The 21,720-nt window shown below is 37.0% G+C and overlaps 1 protein-coding gene across 5 annotated transcripts; it reads right to left on the bottom strand.

The window, feature by feature from the left end:
• Positions 1 to 1,018: 1,018 nt before the first annotated feature.
• On the bottom strand, positions 1,019 to 4,308 carry LOC121242943 (protein SENSITIVE TO PROTON RHIZOTOXICITY 1). 5 transcript variants are annotated; one of them, XM_041140974.1, is made up of 3 exons: positions 3,600 to 4,308; positions 3,178 to 3,281; positions 1,019 to 2,635 (listed from the first exon to the last, which is right to left on the bottom strand). In XM_041140974.1, exon 3 carries the CDS (start codon positions 2,571 to 2,573, stop codon positions 1,116 to 1,118), a length of 1,458 nt encoding a protein of 485 aa, XP_040996908.1. In that variant the 5' UTR covers positions 2,574 to 2,635; positions 3,178 to 3,281; positions 3,600 to 4,308; the 3' UTR covers positions 1,019 to 1,115. The 5 variants fall into 5 exon arrangements, with proteins under 5 accessions (XP_040996908.1, XP_040996906.1, XP_040996907.1 ...); XM_041140972.1 differs by having other exon boundaries at positions 1,019 to 2,752; positions 3,600 to 4,307; XM_041140973.1 differs by lacking the exon at positions 3,178 to 3,281 and having other exon boundaries at positions 1,019 to 2,752; positions 3,600 to 3,908; positions 4,070 to 4,306.
• Positions 4,309 to 21,720: the final 17,412 nt, after the last annotated feature.

The following is a 21,720-nucleotide window of genomic DNA, read 5'->3' as shown; positions in this document are numbered from 1 at the left end:
TGTGAAGGTTTGAAAGAGTCTTAAAATGTGTCAAGCACTACCAAAGCGGGTGGAAAAACAAAGAGAAGTGCTACAGCCACAAAGAGATATCTTAAAAGTAAACTCTCAAATGAACATAATTTCATATGATACGTTAGATCTTATTTATAATAAAAGAAGCTTTACACCACATCAAACCATCTTAATTTATGAAGTTACTTTTATAAAATCTTCTGTAATTAAAACATTTCTCAAAAACAAAAGTAAACGGATAAACAAAAGCTGTCTGAAGAATAATATTCCATTGGAGAGTGATGAAATTATAACTTCTGCAGGTTTGTGACTCAAAAATGGGTACAACTATGTCTTATATTTTGGAAAATTGGTCCTTGGTGTGTAAGAGACTTGGAGAGGAGCGAGCATTTATTAATGTTTATATTCCATGTGCTATTACTTCAAGAGAAATGCTTTGAATCCCGAAATTGTGTCCGAATTTCCTTTTTTTTTTTTACTTAATGATTAAAGAAGTATTTTTTAATAATGTTATAAATTTTTTATTTTTTTAAATGTTTATAATGATTAAAAAAATATATAAAAAAAAAAAAGGAAAAAAACATGAAAAAATAAAATACACATTCGGGACACATCTTGAGATCACTTTTTCGGTGACTGTAGCAGAGCTCTTACTTCAAAGCGTGTTCTTAGTTAGGTGTGCGCTTGGGCATATGATTGGGTAAGGACAAACACGACACGCACACGCATGCATATATGCAGTTAACCACTACACTTAAGTAGGAAAAACAGCCAACAAGAAGACCACCTCTAAGGAATGGCTGGCAGCTGTCTTGATGAGTTCATCGCTCTCTGTGGCCATTTGTCTTTAAGGAGTGCAGAACCTCAATCTCATTTTTCCATCTTCTAACACAGCCAGACTTGTATTAGTTTGAGAATTCCTAACAAGCCAATAGCCTCAGAATACACGAAGTAGTTGCAACCTGTAAAAAGCAATGGCCTCCATATATACAAAAGACACAAGCTGTTAAAGAAAATGGATATATTAATCTAAAGAAATTAAACGGTTCATGGGGTCACACTTCACCTTACAAATATTACAGGTTAAAACTTCTTCATCATCATCACTCAAGATTATTAGAACTTGACTCCCCCCCAGTTTTTTTAGTGTAATTACAAGACCCAGGTACAGTGTAATTAGAAGAAGACCCGGGTGTAAAAAAGGAGAATGAACTCTCTGAATCTTCAAATGGGGGTCGAGGGAACTCATGAAACCCACCAAAATTACATGTGTCAAAGTTCAATGGCGAGAAATAACTGGCCGGATCCTCAATACCTGCCTTCACATCCACAGCGTTTTGTACTTCACTCCCACTAGGAGCACCCGAACTGAAATTGAAATTTATACTTCTGACCTTATTTATTGATTCATTGCCTTCCCCTCGATCAGGGGGTCCAGATTGGCCTTTAATTTCATCAATGGAAATGGCAGGAGTGTGGCCTTGGAAAAGAGCAATGTGTCCAAAAAGCTTATCTTTTCTTGAAAATGTTGTACCACAGGAGCAAAGCCACTTATCCTTACCGCAATGCTTTTCATGAGTCTTGAGATCTGCAATAACTGAAAATTTCTTGGCATTGCATCTGCTGCAAGTATAGCTTTTGTCACAATGTGTTCGTTTATAATGGTTTTTGACACATAAAATAGTCTTGAGAGGTTGAAACTTTTTGTGATCCTTGTTCCGCTTGCAGCCGGCATATGGGCAGGAATACCTCTTGAGAAGAATTGGTTCAGAGCTAGACTCCTTGTTAGGTTTTGCAAGGGCTGCTGGGGTTTTGTACTCATCCCCGTGACCTCTCATGTGCATTCGTAGATTTGCATCCCGCTTGAATCCCTTCCCACATATCGTACAGAAGTGGGTGTGAGGTGCAAGGATTTCTTCTTTTTCTAACTGTAAGATCTCATAGGAACCAGGTGGAAGGTTCTCTCCTTCATCGGCATCTTCTTCATCTTTTGATTCATGTTCTTCAATATGATAAATTTGTTCATTCCCAATATTACCAGCTAAATCAATCGGGTTTGACTGATCAGAAACTTTGCTTTCACCATTGTCCTGCACCTGAAAGCCACCATTCAGGTCCACCATGGAAGGCAAGTAAACCCCACCTAGCTGTCCGACAGTAGTGGTACTGGAAAGGGTATTATGCTTCACAGATGGGAGAAGGCTTCCTGCAGTAGAGATCAATTGAACAATAATTGAAGTAAGATCAGCAGTGATGAGCTGCTGTTGCTGAGCAGCAAGTTCATCTGGCCGCTCAAATACTTGGCCTCTTCTACCAACAATCAAGTGCACTAAATCCTGAAGCTGATGGATCTTTTGTTCCAGGAAGGAGAGATTGTTTAGCATTGCTCTTGGGTCCCAGTCTTGGATTTTACTTGATTGGAGTGATCCATTCATCTGACCATCTTCTTGGACTGGAAGCTTAACTTGATTATTGGGGTTGCAAGGAAGTGAAGATTGGGTTTCAGAATGTTGCTTGAACTCTTTGATAGGTGGTTCAATCCTGGTGCTGTAATCTAACATGGAGGGATCCTCCCATTTCTCCTGAGATTGCTGGGAATCGAAGTTGGGAAAAGATGGTTGACCTGTGGAGATATTCTTCAGTAATTCATTTCCAGAGGAAAAAGACTTCGTCCACGTGTTTTCTTTGTGATCCATGCCCGATTCTAATTGCACGTATCAAGATCCAACGCCAATCAAAACTGGAAATGTACAAAAGAGCTTAACTGTAGTGATCATTTTCTCTTTTTTTTTTTTTTTTTTTTATGAATATTGCAGTGATCAAATTCAAAAGAGAAGCACTGTTGCTTGCTGCTATCATATCGTTCAAACAAGACACTATAACAACACAGGAATCATGCTGTTAAGACCCCAAATCTCAATTACTTTAGATAAGAATTTCCCTAACTACCCCTTTGTTTCAAAATATTTATGCTTCCTCCGTATTAATGATAGGATAACAAGGATCTAACCTTCATGCACAAATTCAGTGATGAAATCATCATTATTGACCCAGAATCCCAAACAAATACAAGTTCCCCTTTTCCCACTGAAAGTCAACCTCATCACAAAATTTAATGTTTCTCGATGCATCTAACGTTTTTCCATTCTGATAATTATAACTTACATCCGAAATCTCCTTGAATAGATCAAAGTACATCTTTTTAGTAGACTTTAAACGAAGGAAGCTTTCCTCTTTCTTCCATCTATAGGCTGATTAAGATCCAAAACCTAATTCCCAAATGGCGAAAGCTGAAATCAGTTGAGCCAAACTACCTTCCAAATCTCTTTTCTAATATGTTATCAAAATTCCAAAGGGAAAACAAAGAAAAAAAATTCATATAAAAAAAAAAAACTTTTAGAATACGTTGAAGTGAAGGGAAATCAAAGATCTCAATATGTAGTAAATACTCGTAATTACAAACAAAGAGTCAGCTAAATTTGGAACCTCAAGATTTTACCATGTATAAAAAAGTTATGCTTCTTCAATGAACCCTAGAAAGAGAAGTAACTCAAAAGGAAAAGAAATAGATAGAGTGAAACACACACCTAATTCAAGATTGTCTGGATGCTCTTCACGTCCTGTGAATTGGCTGCTCCATGATTCTGAGAGAGAGCGAGAAAGAAAGAAATAGGAGAAAGGAATGAAAAGGGACAATGAAGCTCAGCTAGTCAATATATCAGCAACCTTCTCGCCTTCTAACAAAGTGGGACCACATTTTGGTCAAACCCAGAAATCAATCCTCACCGTTCCTTTGTTGGGGTCTAGGTCGACCAGTCCACTAAACCCATCAATCAGAGCCGTTATTTTTCGCCCACTCCTTGTCCCCAGAAATCACCACGGTTGGTTGGTCACATCTGAGTTCCAGCAGTTTTTGTTATTTAAAACCTCTTTTTCTAGTCTGTCTAATCCAGAGATGCATATGCAAATTTGACTTGGCTTTTTAATATTTTATAAGAAACCCAGTTCTCTGCAATGACATATATGGGGAAAGTGAAAGGGTAGGGGAGAGAGATACCGGGAAGCCACGCCACCGCCAGGGCTGTCCAACCAGACTACTGCTCAAGTTCTGAAGCTCTGTGTTATGTGAATTATGAAGCTTTTACTTTTTAAACAGAATAGATCAAGATTTATGCTACACCTGTTCGTGGGGTCTCCAGCAAAACAACATTGAAAATTTTGCACTTGTTATTAATACCATAGTTGTGTCGGTCGTACTTTGCTGCAAGCTAGTTGACAGAACTCGCTTGCTTTCCCTTTTTTCTGTCCTATGCTAGAACTCGCTTGCTTTCCCTTTTTTCTGTCCTATGCTGAAATTTCTGTTTCAATTTCTTTGTGCAACGTCATGTTTGATCTGCTTACAGTGTTTTGGGGGGGGGGGGGGGGGGGGGGGGGGGGGGGGGGAAGAAATTCTTGTTCGAGATCTAAATTATTGTACTCAAGTGGAGTTTTTTTTTTCAAATTTTTATCGACTCTAAAATCTAGAGTGAACGAAAATAGAGTAATGTTAAGCAGCCGCTCAATAGGGACAGCTGGTGTGCCGTTTAAGTAAAATTTATGTATTTTATTTTTTCTATTTTTTTAATATTTTTCTAACATATTTAAGTATTTTTAAAAAATAAATAAAATATTAATACACTGATGGTCACTTTCTTAATCAATAAATAAAAAATAAAAAATAAAAAATAAAAAATAAAAAATAAAAAATAAAAATAAATATATAAACAGTGAAAATAATAGAACAAAATGAGATAACAAAATAACATTATTCTATATAATATGCCGTTTTAAAATTTTATTGGATTGTAAGTCACATCCATATCCAATAACATTCTCCAACTACAATATTAGGAAAAAAACAAATCTTTACGAAGTGAAAAATCATATATTGAAATGTTTTGTGAAAAAAAAATATACTTCTATAATTTATTTATAAAATCCTAATTTAGAGATCATAACATGTCTTATTTTGACACGTTAAGTTTTTATCAAAAGAAATGATATGTATAATTATAGAGTATGCCAGTCTCGTGCATTCTTTTTTAAAAAGTATGTAAATATGTGATCCATATGATTTTTCTTTTTTTTTTTTATAGTGAACCTCACTTTTTTTCAAAAAAAGTGTGCAGGACTTCTACACTCTAAAACTATATTTAACATTACTCTTTTACTACTAATAATAGAATAAATCCTTCTCTCCATAAGGGTCCAGTAACTAGGGGTGAAAGTTGATCAGTCCGAATCAGAGAAACCAACTGGACCGGACTGACTCGGGACAAAGACCGGTCGGTCTCGATCCCTGAAATAGAGAACTAAGACTTTTCAGTCTAAAGGTTTCTCACCTCGGACTGGACCAGATCGACCAAATTTAAAATATGTATATATTATATATATTATTTATATAATAATTGTATAATTAATTATGTTACTTTCATCTAACTTATCACCATTAAAAATATAAAATTTTAACATGTTATTAATTAATTAATATTCTATCAATTAATTAATGTATAATATCAATTAACTAATATATAGTAATTATATAAGTTAGGAATGTAATTTTCATCTAATTTATTATCATAGATCATATAAAATAATTTTTTATTGAGTTAGTTACATAATCCATATTAATAATTCACTAAATTTTAATTTAGTATTTTAAATAATTTTTTATTGATTTATTTTAAAAAAAATAAGAATAAAGAATAAAAACATAATTGGGTCGTTCAGTCCTGTCCCTAGGGATGTTCGGGACAGGACTGAACGGCCCGGTCCGGTCCGTAAAAAATGATGGACCAAAAATTTCGATCCATCACCCCCCAGACAGAACCAATTTACCCCCTACCAGTAACTAGGCCCATATCACTAATACTTTGACTTCCCTCCCGACTAGTATGGCATTGTAAACTTTGAATATAAGAGACCTCAAGAAAACGGGAATTATGACCAAAATTCCAAAGACAAAACCAAACTACGTAAATATTGTAGCTACCTTATACCTTAAGTGTAGTAAGTGATGTTAGCATCCATGTGACATACATTGTTAATGCTCGAAAATGGCGCAGCCTAGCAGGGGAGAAAGATTCATTTATGAATGCGCTAAAGTGGGTTGGGCCTTGATCGGTGAGGTGTGGAGCCCCCGAAGGTGTTTCGGTGGGAGTGTACGGTGCCCGTGCGTACGTCTATAACGGTGAATAGTATTTAAATTCAGAGAAAATAAGAAGAGATGGATAAACATATTTATGTGGTTTGGCATTATGCCTACGTTTACGAGATTTTAGGGAGGGGAGATTCTACTATAATATGCTTGTTTACAATTTCTCATAGCCTTTCATTTCTCACTGTACAATAGAAGCTGGAGATCTACTTGCTCAAGAAGATGCTCTCTCTGGAGCTCTCTATCCAGAGGTTGAAGAAGAAGTCCAAGAAGCCCCCCCCCCCCTTTCAAGTCATCTGGTTGCTTGCTTGTATCTAACTCTCTTCATGCATGCGCCTCGGTAGTGATAAGGGATATATGCTTTGCATGTTTGACCATCTCTCACTTTCCTACTTTATCTTGACACCTCACCCCCTCTCTCCCTCTCTCTTCTTTTGTCTCCTAGTGATGGCCCTTTAATAGGCTAGGCCTTGAGAACCATTTTGAATCTCATGTATTTTACCTCTTCACAGTTACCTGCGATTTTTAAGGACAATTTGTTACAAAAACGACATTGAGAATCTTCAAGGTAAAATATGCAATCGAACTGATCAGCCCTAGTTCGTAGAGAAACAAATCATGGGAGCTAGCCCTATTCATCCGTTCATCTCACGTTAAGCAATAAAATATGGGCTCGATCGCGTAAGATGCATAGGGCTGAGTAGCATTATTCTATAAAATATGCCGATTTTAAAATTTATTGGATTGTAAGTCACATCCATATCCAATTTGTTGTTTTTTTTGTCATGCTAAGAGGTTGTTAAAGTCGCCATAGTGATTTCATGCTTCTAATTAAAAAGTCTAAGATGATTACTTTATAAATGAATATAGAGAGAGAGAGACACACAGGAAGTTATATATTTTTATTTTTCTACGCAATTGAAAATTTACGTAGGATTAATCTACATATAGAGAGTCCTTGGCGTGCAAAACAAGATATTTTGAAGTCTAGGAATTATCAAACAATCACATTCTTCAACGACAATATTAGGAAAAAAAAAACAAATCTTTACGAAGTGAGAAATTATATATTGAAATGTTTGTGAAAAACAAAAATATACTTCTATAATTTATTTATACAATCCTAATTTAGAGATCATACCATGTCTTTTTTGGCAGGTTAAGTTTTTACCAAGAGAAATTATATTTATAATTATAGAGTATGCAAGTTTCGTACACTCTTTTTGAAAAAAGTAAGTAAATCTAGGATCCACATAAAAAAATATTTTTTTAATGAAGAACTTTACTTTTTTTCAAAAGAAGTGTGCATGACTTCTATACTTAAAAACTGTATTTAACAATACTTTTTTACTACTAATAGTAGAATAAATTCTTCCCTCCATCAGGGCCCGACAACTAGACCCATATCACTAAGACTTTGACTTCCCTCCCGTCTAGTATGGCATTGTAAACTTTGAATGTAAGAGCACTCCCAATGGCTTTTTTATCTTATCATTTAAAATATATTACCAAAATTTACTTTTTCTATTTTACATAATAACTTTTATAATATGTCATATATCAGCCTATTTATTTTTATATCATTTAAATATTATATTTCTTAATATTTTTTATTTATTTCAAATATTATATTCTCTACACATCATATATTTCAAATATTTCTTTATACATCATATATTTTGATATTTGCAATATTTCTTTATGTATAATGTAATATTTTAAATTACTTAAAAAAATGATGAAAAAAAAATACCTGCCTTTATTATTAACAATATCAAAATTTTTGCATCCACAAGAGTCAAAGGGACTATAAACGGAGTGCTAGAGAGTAGATTAGAGATAAGGTAGTGCAGCTTGTGCCAAAGTGATAATATGATTAAAATGAAAATAAGGTAAAAAGGAAAGATGATGAAATGAGAGAAAAGGCAAAATCTTCTAACCGGTCACATTGTTAAGAGGCTAAAAACAACCTTCAATGATTTTTTGCCACATATCCCACCCATGAGACTAACAATGAGACCTCGCAGCACACAATCACAAAGACCCATGGAAGGGAAAAAAAAAAAACAATCCAGATGATCCCCGTTCGCCCATATCCCTCACCTCTCTCTTCTCACCCATTTAAACCACCAACAGACCGTTCCTGAGTGTTTATGAATGTAGAAAATGTGATGCTAGAGAGAGAGGAAGAAATAAGAAAAATGCCAGAGTCGAGAGAGACAAAGAAGGTGATGGCAATTTCATGACGTAGTGCGATTTTACGGTGCCAAAACCTTTGGTTTTCTATTGTTATTTTTTTTAATATTTTGGAGATCGTGCTTGATTTTTGTGAGAGAAATGAGCTTCAAAGCGATGTGTGAAATCTATAATTTTTTTTGGAATTTTCATTAGGCTTTCTTTTTCTGGGTTAGTTTTATTTTTAATTTGTTAAATTAGAAGAAATAGTGATAATATATGGAGAAGTCAATAGTGAAGATGGGTTTGGGATTGTTGGGAGATTCGTACACTAATGGGGTTTTCTTTTATTCTCCAAGTGAATGAATGTGATTCATCCAATATTCTGGTTCAAGGAATTTTTTACGAGTATTTATGATCTTTCTATTTTTTCTGGACTGGATTGGGAGAAAAAGAGAGAAATTTCTCTATTTGAATAGGGCATTACTTTACCTACGAGCTGTAAAAGCTATGAAGGCTAGCACGGAGATGCCGGCCAGCGCTGTGAAAAGCAAGAGGAGGGAAAGTACGAATAAAAGGGATTCTGTTCTTCAACGTCATCTTCTTCTATTGTTGCTACTGCTATTGTTGTTCAAAATATTTACAGAAGTCACATGGAGACAAGACTGCTTTTATTCGTGATTTTGGATTTTTATTTGATGTGATGAGTCTTGTGATATGGAGTATTGGATTACTGACATGGACGATTTTTATTAGGGGCTGTTAAAACCCCAGGAACGAACTGACCGTTCCAAAGAGGAACTCGAGAGAGAAATAATAAAAAATTGTTTAGAGGAATGAACAGTAACCTCTACATGTACAGGATTTACTGTAACTAAATGTAAAATAGAAATAGAATAGATGATCCAATGGAATGGACTTTTGGCCGTCTTTCTTTAAATTTTAAAGAAAAATATATTTTACAAGAGCCATTGGGATTGCTTTAAGAGACCTCAAGAAAGCGGGAATTATGACCAAAATTCCAATGACAAAACCAAACTATATAAATATTGTAGCTACCTTATAGTTAAGTGTAAAGTTAAGTGTAATAAGTGTTGTTAGCATCCGTGTGACATATATGATAAAGTAAAAATTATATTTTCAAGCTAGTGAGTAAAGCACAACGGGTAAAGTGCTTATATGATATAATTTGATTTTGAAGATAAATTTTAAAATTTGAACCTTACGAGTCAAATTTTACCATTTAAATGATCTAGATGGTGTGTTCTACATACTGACTTTAAAATATAATAACTTATGATAGAGATCGCCTATCAACACAAGAAATGGAGCGACCACGACCTAAGTAATGTATGAACAATTTTCGAAGACATGTGATGGGAATTTGCAAGGCAACTAGAAGGCAAATATACTAGGGGTGCTACCCATCCCCTAGCTGTCCTCGACGAGGTAGGGCCACTCCTTCTCCGCACCTCGCCTTGCATGGGGCGGGGGCGGGGGGGTGGGGTTTTCAGCCTCGTCCCCCATCCCTCGCCCCTGGGATGCTGGGGCGGGGTGCAAGGCGAATCCCAATTAGCTCCGCCTCCATCTACTTAAAAAAACACTACATTTTACTTGGTTTAAAAATTATTTCTAAGTAGAAAAGTAAGTAAAAATACATTTTTAGACCCAAATTATAAATTTAAATTTTATAAATATGATTATAATTTAAAAACTATGCAATTTTTAAATTTGCTAATGCATATTTTTTGTAAATTATAGTGTATTAACTTTTAAACTATATAGTTTTTAAATTTGACAATGCATATTTTGTGAACAAGTCTAACAAATTGTAACATATATTTATATATACACAATTTTTAAAATATAAATATATATTTATGTTTATATAATATATATATATATATGTAAGTGGGGGTGGGGCGGGGTTGGGCCCTCCCCGCCACCCACCCCCTCTAGGGGCCCTAGATGCAGGGGCCCACCCCCACATGAGCGGAGTGGGGTTGCCTGCCCCACCATGGGGAGGCAAGGCGGACGGGGGCGGGGCAGCGGGGTGTGGGGACCTACTACCCATCCCTAAAATATACTCTTCTGGGAATGGGGCCCCACGCTATAAAATCCCATGAACTCAAGATCACTGACTCATTTAGCAAAGAATCAAGGTTATATACCAGTAGACATGTTGGCTTAGAACTCCAGTCCAACAATCATTAATAACAAGTTGATAAGATTATTGCAAACCATTCTCAACGAGATAAATGCTTGGATTGCTTGCCTAGGATAATACTCTGGCCTAGCATGGCAGCAAGTTCAAAGTGCTAACAATTCACAACCTAACCTGGATTAAAGGGATTAAGCCGTTAAGCAAGCCATATCATTTAAATGCTTGCTCTATATATACAAGAGGGAAGCACACACCCGGAGTAACTTCTAAGTTATTATTTTTATAGAGATAAAATATCATATGTGCGTTATCCTAACTTAAGTATCAGAGGTGTCCCACATCACCTCGAGCCTTTTTTTAGTTTTCCTGGTGCAGGTACTAGGACACCGTTGGTAGGAATGCGAAATATAATGTTTGGGAAAGTGGTCTCTTTATTTCACTGGTACGATTATATAGGTGTTTTATACTAAATATTTCCTAAGGTGTTCAGCATTCCATGGATGAGGCAACTATTTCCCGTCAGGGTATTTAAGGCGGTACAATCTCGACCTGTGGCAGGTTGTTACCATGTATGGCCTTTCCCATCACAGGCCAAGCTTTCCTTATTCTGGTGTGGTTGTTCCTATTTCTTTTAGAACAAAGTCTCCTACCTTAAATGATTTGGGCCTCACTTTTCTGTTAAAGTATTGATCTGCCTTTCTCTTACTAGCTGTCATCCTGACTTCTGCCTCATCTCTCATTTTGTCTAATAGGTCAAGGTTCTCTTCTAACCCTTGGTTGTTCTACCCTTCATCGAAGTGTTGGACCCTATAGCTTGGCATCTCCACTTCTATTGGTATCACTGCCTCTCTTCCATAAGTCAGGGCAAAGGGCATTTCTCCGGTTGGGGTTTTGGAGGTTGTTCTATATCCCATAAAACTCCTAGGAGTTCCTCAGCCCAAGCTCCCCTTTTGACTGCCTATTTCTTATTTAGGATACTCATTAACGTCTTCTTGGTTGCGTCAACTTGCTTGTTGACTTGAGGGTGTCCCAGAGAAGAACACTTGAACTTGTTTCCTAGTTCGGTGCACCAATTTTGATAGTGGTTTGAATGGAACTACTAGCCTTTGTCTGAGATGATGCTTCGCGGTATCCCGAATTGGCATATGATAGCCTTCCATAGGAATCTGGTGATGCTATTTTTCGTGATGGTCGCTAGGGCCTCTATTTCCACTCACTTTGTGAAATAATCCACGGTGAAGACGAAGAATTTTACTCGTGCCTTGCTCAACGGCATGAGTTTGACGAGATCGACCCTCCATTGTGTGAAAGGCCATGGTGACGTTATCAACGTTAATTCTTCAGGCGGTAAATGTTGCGCAAGCATGTGTAGTTGACAAATTCCATCCTTAAGGGCGCGTGGCCAACAATATCTTTCTCTCTTGAATTTTTCCCCTAAGGCTCTTCTGCCTAAGTAATTCTCGCACACTCCTTCATGTATTTTTGCCATGACTTATTGTAATTTTTCAGGTGAGATGCACCTCATAAGAGGCATGGAGAAGCCTCACTTATACAACACCCCATTTATCAAGGTGAATTGGGCCGCTCTATTTTTCATCTTTCTCGCCTCCCTTTTCTCTTTGAGAAGCTCCTAGGTGGATAGGAATTTGATCACGTCGAGTGACCATTCTGAGATTCTTGATCTTACCTCCAAGACCTTAAGCCTGACAGTTGGGGTTCCTATTGTCCTAGTGGTCACTTTCCAAGGTAGAGCTATGTTGTCCATGGCCGATGCGGCCCGTGCCAATTTTTCGGCCTTCCAATTGTTTTTTCAGAAGATTCAGCTAATACAAAAATACAGGAAGTTATTGCACCTTTCCCACATTTGCTACAAATACTTCTTAAGTTTTCCCCCTCAGCCAAGTATTCCCTTATTACTTGGTTGACCACCACTTAAAGTCTGCCTTTATATTGACCTCTTTCGTGCCCATGGCCTTTACCATGGAGAGTTCTACCAACACGGTCTAGTATTCTGGTTCGTTATTGGTAGTTCTAAACTCGAGGCCCATCCATAATAAGTTTCTTAGTTGTCGCTTGCTACTATGTATACGCCTACTCCCCTGCCAGTGCGACAAGAAGAGCCTTCGACGTAGACTTGTTAAGGCTCCCCAACAGGGGCTCTTTGTACTTCTTTGTGTAAGTTGGTGAACTCAGCTATGAAGTCTGCTAATATTTTTCCCCTTACTGTGGCCTGGAGAAGATAATTGATATCAAACTTAGTTAACTCGATCAACCAATGCACTAGGCGGCCAGACGTGTTTGGCTGCTATAGTATCTTTTTGAGCGGTGCTTACCACTAGTTCAAATGCCAACATCTCCATTCTAGGGAACCTAGTTTTAGCTCCCCTCAAGGCTCGACTCATGTAGTAGATTGGTCTCTTCACCTTTTCCTCTTCTCGAGCCAAGGCGGCCGACACAACTTTCTGCATAACTGACAGGTTTAAGTACATGATTTCCCCTTGTCTAGTTTGGCTTAGGAGTGGAGGATTTGATATACTCCTTAGTTGGACGAATGCCCTTTCGCAATCATCATCCCAGTCATGGATCTTCTGCATAACTCGGAAGAATGATAGACACTTGTCCGTAGACCTAGACACGAATCTGTTGAGCGCCACTATTCTCCTCGTCAACTTCTACACCACGTTCAGGATCTTGGGTGACTTCATGTCCATGATCACTTGGATCTTCTCTAAGTTAGCTTCAATTCCTCTCTCTAGCACCATAAAGCCTAAGAACTTGCCCGATTCCAGTTTGAAGGCATACTTTGTTGGGTTGAGCTTCATTTTATATCATTGCAGTACATCAAAGGCATTTCGGAAGTCTGGTATGTGTTGTTCGGGTTCCTTACTTTTAACCAGCAGATCATCAACATCTACTTCCATACTTCAACCAATTTGTTCCTTGAACATCGGTTCACCAACCTCTGATATTTTTTAATCCGAAGTGCATTACTTGGTATCAATACAACCCTCGATCTGTTATGAAGGCAATATTTTCTTGGTCGCCTTGGCTCATCCAGATTTGGTTGCACTCGGAGTAGGCGTTCATGAAACTCAACATCTGGTGGCTTGATATCGAATCTACAACTAGATTGATACGGGGGAGGGGAAGCTATCCTTTGGGCATGCTCTGCATAGGTCCGTGAAGTCAACACACATCCTCCATTTGTTGTTCGTCTTCTTGACTTGGACAACTCTGGAGAGCCATTCATGGTAGTGGTCTTCCCGGCTGAACCCTGCGGCCAAGAGGCGCTTGACCTCCTCCGCTATTGTGACGTACTTTTTAGTACTAAAACTTCTTTTTTTGTCGAACTTTTTTCACCTCCGAGTCCATACATAGACAATTTTCGATTACCTTCATGTCAATTCCGAGCATGTCCTTGTGGCTCCAAGCAAATATGTCCTTATGCCTGGCAAGCAACTCCTTCAACTTTTGTCTTACTTTGGATTTCATTTTGGTGCAAATTCTCATTGTTGCTTCTGGGCAGGCTTTGTCCAAGGCGACTAGTTCAAGAGGTTCATCAACCTCGCCCTACTTCAGATTTCACTCATCTCAGATCTCAACCACACACTCGATAAGCTCGGGTGGCGGGGATGGTGGCCGTTTGCCAAGCTTGGATGATTCGGTTACCTTCACATCCTTTTCCTCTTTCCTGAGTTCCTACACGTAGCATTCTCTTGCTAACACTTATCCCCCGCGCACTTCTCCAACGCCTACCTCTATAGGGAACTTCATCTTCAAATAGTATGATGAGGTAATAGCCTTCAAGGTGTTCAAGGTTGGTCGCTCAATGTTGGCATTATAGGAGGATCGGGTCTTGACCACCAAGAGATTGGTCATGGTGGTAACCATGTGTGGGCTTGCCTTGCAGACACTGATCGGGTGATGGAGCCTACTAGTTGCATTGTTTCTTCTGCAAACCCTTTCAACGGAGTGGGATAGGCGTAACTGGCCTTGGTTGACTCACATCTTCGCAAAGGCGTCCCAAAAAGGACATCGGCTACATTTCTGTTGTCAATCAATATTGTTCGGGTGATGAAGTTGGCTACCAACATTGTCACTACTAGCGCGTCATCGTGCGGGTAGATTAATCATTCGCTGTCGTCATTGTTAAAAGAGATGGTGACTGTTTGTTGGGCTCTTGCCTATTAAGCCGATCTCCCGATGCTAAAGATTCTTCATACCTTGCCCTCTATATATATGCCTTCCTCTCGAAGGATGTCAAACCACCTTTAGTGAATCCCCCTGCATCATGCAGAGTTCACCAAGGGGGCGTTGTTCTTGTTCGGGCTTTGGTGGGGGGCTCTTGTGGGGATCTCTCGCATGGTCCTTCTTCGTTTAGGACTCTCACTCCTATGGAGCCTTTTCTCTATTTCTTGCCTCCTTTCGTCAACTCGCCTTGGCGGTGAGGAATTATGGGCGACCAATTGCTCTCGTTTCCCATTGTCTTACATTTCCTCAATCCTTTACTTCAAGAAGTGAGAGTCCTTTGTCCGTGTCCTTCAATGTTGTGGTACATGCAATACTAATAGGTCCTTTGGGCATGACTATTGTCGCCTTTGGTCAGTTCTTCATCTCTAATTTGCACGTTCATGTCGAAATACGTCACCTTAGTGCTCAGATTTCTTGCAGGTGCGTTTCCCTCTCTCCTTCTGTTGTATTGACCCTTTCTTGCCTTTTTCTTCTTTTCTCGGCCTTTCCTGTCATTGATTTCCTTCAATCAACCTTCGACCTACTCTACCTCTAATTTCCTTAGGGCAACTAGAGTCTGAAGGGTATCTTCAATGTTGACGAAGTCATCAACATGTTCCATAAACTTTCATAATGTGGTTTGGGTCTCCTCGCCAACTCTGTCATGAACAAATTTTGGGCCAGATTCCTCCCAATAGTGCTACTAACGTGATTTTATCATCTCGGTCATCCGTTGTTGTGCACTCTTTGTTGAACTTGGTGAGGTGCACTTTCAGGCTTTCATCTTCTCTTCATTTAATGTGAGGAGATGTGTAGCGGGAATTGCGTCATGAATTATCTACCCAGTTCCTCGAAACTGTTTATGGAGCTCAACTATAGCACTCCAAACCGCCCCCTCATTGCTCTTTTGACAAAGGAAAGGGCCGGCATGCGATCTTCCTAGGAAAGTCGTGGAGTGTCAAGTGGGTCTTAAACTTCTCCAAGTGTTGGACTGGGTTCTTAGATCCGTTGTATAGTTTGACCTATGACATTTTAAACTTCAATGGGAATAACATCGCCATTATTTCTACGCTATAAGACAAGTCTATGCTGGTGAGCAGCTGGTCGACAGACGACGATGCACCTATTCTCCTGGCCAACTCCTTGTACTTTTCCAGAAGATTGCGTAAGTCGTGGTGCATCTTCTTCTTCTCATCGTGATATGTCTTGCTTAATGACTTAAGTCATGTTGCATCTTCGTTGAAGGGGGGTCTGCATGTGCTCTACAACTCCGATTCGGCCCGTTCGTTATGGCTTGGAGCAGCGTCTTCTTCCAAACCAGCATTATTCATTTTAGGACTTCGTTCTCACATTGGAAAGCCTCCATCTCCAGGGTCATCTTTCTCAATCTTTCCTCCATTTCCACGAACCTCCCTTCCATATTTGCTTAGGTGACCTCCTGATCTCGAGTTGCTTGGGAGCATGTTGTTGCAGGCATACGAAAAGTACGTTGAATTTTCTTCAATCGATCCCATAGCGGCACCAACTATTATAAACATGTTTCACACTCCTGCCAACAGCGTCCAAGGACTTGCACCAGGAAAACCAAAGAATGGCTCAGGGTGATGTGGGACACCTTCAATACCTAAGTCAGGATAACGCACATATTGTATTTTATCTTTAGGAAAGGAATAATTTAGAAGTTACCTCGGGTGTGTGCTTCCCTCTTGTATATATAGAGAGAGCATTTAAGTGATATGGCTTGCTTAACGACTTAATCCCTCCAATCCAGATTAAGTCATGGGTTGTAGCACTTTGAACCAACTGTTGTGCCATACTGGAGTATTATCGTAGGCGAGCAATTTGAGCCCTTATCTCGCCGAGAATTGTTTGCAATAATCTTATCAACTTGTTATTAACGATGATTGGATTGGAGTTCTATGCCAACATGTCTACTGGTTATAACCATGGTTCTTTGCTAGATGGGTCGGTGATCTTGGGTTCATGGGCTTATATGTTTGGGGGTTCAGCCCATTTTTCAGGAGAGGATATTTGCCTATATATATATATATATATATATGAATAATTCAATTTGAAAGACTTTATACCACACACTATATATGCATGTGGCATCATTTGATTTGGTATATAAATTTAAAAATTCAAATTTTACAAGTCAGTGTATAACAAATAACTTTAGCAAACTTAAATAATTGGTCAAATAAAAAATTGCAATATATTTTTTTCATTCTCTGTAGAGAAAAAAATAGATTAAAGAGATGATGAGGGGATATAAAAATAATAAATATTTAAGTCTTGTTTGGTTTCACAAACTTTTAAAACCATCTCATCTCATCTCCCATTTCCAGGAGAGGAATTTGCCTTTATATATATATATATATATATATATAAATATATATAATTCAATTTGAAAGACTTTATACCACATACTATATATGCATGTGGCATCATTTGATTTGGTATATAAATTTAAAAATTCAAATTTTACAAGTCAGTGTATAACAAATAACTTTAGCAAACTTAAATATTGGTCAAATAAAAATTGCAATATATTTTTTTTCATTTTCTATAGAGAAAAAAATAGATTAAAGAGATGATGAGGGATATAAAAATAATAAATATTTAGGTCTGGTTTGGTTTCACAAACTTTTAAAATCATCTCATCTCATCTTAAAATTCAAAAATCATTCCAATACAAATATTTTTTAATTTCAACTTTTCAACTTTTTCATCTAATTATTATAATTTTATCAAACTTCTATACAAAATACAAAAAATAATTCAACTTTTCAAATATCAAAACAAAAATTATATTAAAAAATTATATTCTAACATTCTTTTAATTCTATAATTTTTTTATTCAAAATTTTCTCTCATTTTCCAAAACTCCGATAAAAATCATAATTCAAACTATTTTATTATTATTCATAAATTATCTCACTATTATCTACAGATTTTTTATCTTATCTCCTCTCATATGTGTAACCAAATAGGGTCTTAGTGTTTAAAAAGCACACTTCTTAACTTTAAGAAGAAAAAAAATTGAAGGACTTTGAAATTTAAGGGGAAAAAAAAAGATCTATTCATACATTAGATTCCAAGATTTTTTATTTTTTAAGCGCTGTGTAATTCCTTCTAAAAAATGAGTAAATATGGGATCTACATAAAAATAATAATTTTTTAATAGTAGACCTCACTCTTTTTCAAAACAATTATATAGTATTTACCTCTCTACGACTATATATAAAATTACTCTTTTATTTAAATTTTAAATCTCTATAAACGTTTTTCATTGAAGGATTGTTTTAAAATAAGAAACCAGCCGAGTGCTAAAGGATTAAAAACAGGCGGCTCTCAGCATCGCCAACTTCAACACTATTTATATCGATTTATAATTGAGAAGGGTACATGACTGACACTTGTTGATTTCACTTCAATGACATATGCACTGACGATTTGAGGATGGTGATAAAAAGAGCCTCCATTTTTTTTGACCTCCACGAAAAGGAAGAAACGTGATGACATAAGAGGAAAAAAAAAAATGAAAAGAAAGACCTAGTGGGCATGGATGTCTCCTTTCGTAACTATTGTCATTCATGTTGTTGCAAGATACCCTTTTATTCTTTTTTTTTTCTTTCTTTCTTTCTTTCTTGTTTGATTATGGTTACTCAAAAGCTCAAAAAAAAAATATGTTGGTAATCCCTCCACTCACGTTTTCTTGAATATTTAAGTTAGTGGTAAGTTTCCATAGCTCTTTGGTTCAACTCAATTGCAAAGGCACACATGTGCCAAAAGGAGATCAAAAAAAGAGGTTAGTGTATCTTCCCGCGTATGGATATCCCGATTATATGTAAGACAAATTGTACTCATAAGCAGTCGTGTAAATTATTTCTATAGGCAGCTCTCCATTCAAGGATTTGGTGCATTCTGTCCAAGTATTTATCTTGTTAATTATTTTATCTTATTGTTGTTTATCTTAAAAAAAGTGTTTATTTATTTAGAATTAGCTTAGAATCACGCGTGCTTGATTTTTTAAGGGAAGCAAAGTACTTGAGACTCAAACGAGCACAACGGAAGTTAAAGTGCTCGCCATCTCAACAAGCATCATGAGAGACAAAGTGCTAATCACCTTAACAAGCATCACGAAAGAGCATGATGCTTGTCACATTTGCGAGTAACATAGAGAGAGAATAAGTTTGTCCTCCGAGCGATCACAACTAGAAGCAAAAGTGCTTGCCACTCAAGCAAGCACAACATGAGGTAGCTTTGTTTGAATTTAAAACACAGCTCAACTCATCTCAATTCATCTCATTATTATAATTTTTTCAAATTCTCATACAAAATATAATAAATAATTCGACTTTTTCAAATTCCAAAACAGTTTTTCTAAATTCTTACATAAAATATAATAAATCGTTTAACTTTTATTCTATTATTTACAAACCTTCTTAACTCATATCTAAATCAAAACCACTCCAAAATCTTTGTACCCAGGCCGGCACCACTAGAAGTAAGGTGCTCGCCACCCAAGTGATACTATGGATCTATCCATGGGCCAATATCGACACACAGAATTGCACTAAAAAATAGACTGACATTTGAGTATGTTCATCAGTTTTATAGGGCCAGTGTTAGTAACAAGTGCAATTCTACATGTCCAGTTAGGTATTTGAACGAATTTTAAGGTTCGAGGTCAGTGAATGTCACATCAGATATATAAATTGATGAACATGTTCAAGGAATAAGTTTTTAACATAATCAAATAACTCCATAAAAATTTGAAAAGATGCACAATTTCGTCAACACTCCTATGAGAAAAATGCAAAACTCGTTGTTTTATCGTAAGTATAGATTTTTGTATTTAGAGAGAGGATTTAAATATGTTTAAAAAATTTAAAAGCAAGGTTTTATTTCTAACTAAAAAAACAAAAGGTAAATATCACAATAAAACTATAATATATACGGACATCTTGCTAAAAAAACTCATAAAAATTTAAAAGAAAACAATTTGTACTATCTTAGAGTGTATAGGTTTTATATACTTTCTTTGAAAAAAGTGAGCGAAACTCAAATTCACACGAAAAAAAATCTAATTTTTAATAGTGGGCCATACTTTTGTTCAAAAGAAATACACGTAATTTGTATACCTTAAAATTTTATATAGGATTACTCAATTCAAAAATTTGATTCAAAGTGCAATTAAAATACAAATTAAGGCAATTAGGGTTTGTTTTATAAGAGAATACACTGCACAATATCAATGAAAATATTCCACCTTAATTTTATTAACTTATCAGTATGTGTATATATACAAGATCGTTACAAAACTATTTTAGGAAATAATCTCAAAAACTACAAGGCAAGAATCTCGGTTGATAGCTGTACAATCAGTTCTAATTTTTAACATAATAGAGAATTATTCACACGGCTTAATTTGAGGCTAGAATTATGAACTTCTGTCTTGAGCTTGATTGTGGCAATCTTCCTTAATACGCCCCCTGCAAGATTGAGCTTCCATCGGTAAGACCAATCTTGTTGCGTAACAGTTTTGTCCATTGTCTCGACAAAGGCTTAGTCAACAGATTAGCAAGTTGATCTTGAGTATGAACATGCCGAACATGAAGGGTCTCACTTTGAACAAGTTCCCTTACAAAGTGCAGATCAATTTGAATATGTTTCATTCTGGAATGATTGACCGGATTAAAACTTAAGTGTGTGGCTCCAAGGTTGTCACATAGTAGCAATGGTGGCACCTTTAGTGGAAATCCAAGTTCATGGAGTAAGGAATTCAGCCACATTGTTTTAGAGGCTGCATTGGTAAGAGCACGATATTCAACTTCCGTTAAGGATCGTGCGACAGCTCGTTGTTTCTTTGAGCTCCAAGAAATGGGATTTGAGCCAATGAAACTGAAGTAATCCGAGATAGAGGTCCGATCGTCAATATTTCCTGCCCAATCTGCATCAGAAAAAGTTGTTAAAATTGAATTCGCATTTTTATTGAGCTGAATACCATGAAAGATTGTATGTTTCAAGTAGCGAATGAGCCTCTTGGTGGTTGTCCAATGGGTTGTGGTAGGCTTATGCATGAATTGAGAGAGCTTATTAACAGTAAACGAGATGCCTGGACGTGTAAGGGAGAGATATTGAAGGCTGCCTATGACACGTCAAAATTCAGTGCTGTCAACTGATGATGTACCCTCATTCAACTTCAAAGAATTAGTTATGGATAAAGGGGTGGACACATCCTTGGCTCCAAGCATATTCGTGGTCGACAGCAGGTCCTGAATGTATTGATGTTGGGATAAAAAGAGCCCAGCTCGAGTGGGAATGACTTCCACTCCCAAAAAAAGCTTAGAGTGCCCATGTCTTTTAGTGAGAACTTCTCACCCAATTGCTGAATAATGGATTCCACAAACTGAATGTCACTACCAGTAATCACAAGATCATCCACGTAGACTAGAAAATAGCATGTGATAGAGCCATATTTATAAAGAAACAAAGAAGAATTAGCCTTAGAATTTTGAAATCCAAGTTGTAAAAGAGCATTTCTCAAGGTTGTGTACCAAGCCCGAGAAGCTTGTCGAAGCCCATAAATTGCTTTTTGCAACCGACACACATGATTGGGCTTATTCAGATCTTTGAACCCTGGAAGTTGCATCATATACACTGTTCCAATGAGAGTGTTATGCAAAAAAACATTGTTAATGTCCATTTGCCTCAATTCCCACCCATTCATCACAACTATAGTCAAAACACATCTAATGGTGGTTGGTTTAACGACTGGACTAAAAGTTTCTTTGTAATCGAGTCCAGGTCTTTGATTGTAGCCTTTTGCCGCAAGTTTGGCTTTAAATTTATCCACCGAACCATCAAAATTTATTTTCACTCTAAACACCCATTTACAGCCCACGGGTTTGCAGTCTGGGGGTAGGAACTAATTTCC

The sequence above is a fragment of the Juglans microcarpa x Juglans regia genome, chromosome 8D, assembly GCF_004785595.1.
Source record: "Juglans microcarpa x Juglans regia isolate MS1-56 chromosome 8D, Jm3101_v1.0, whole genome shotgun sequence".
NCBI lineage: Eukaryota > Viridiplantae > Streptophyta > Magnoliopsida > Fagales > Juglandaceae > Juglans > Juglans microcarpa x Juglans regia.
This window is presented reverse-complemented; position numbering and strand designations above follow the sequence as displayed.

Bases quoted from the DNA above. Each gene is read 5' to 3' on its own strand.
- LOC121242943 (XM_041140972.1), bottom strand. From the start codon at position 2,708: ATGGATCACAAAGAAAACACGTGGACGAAGTCTTTTTCCTCTGGAAAT.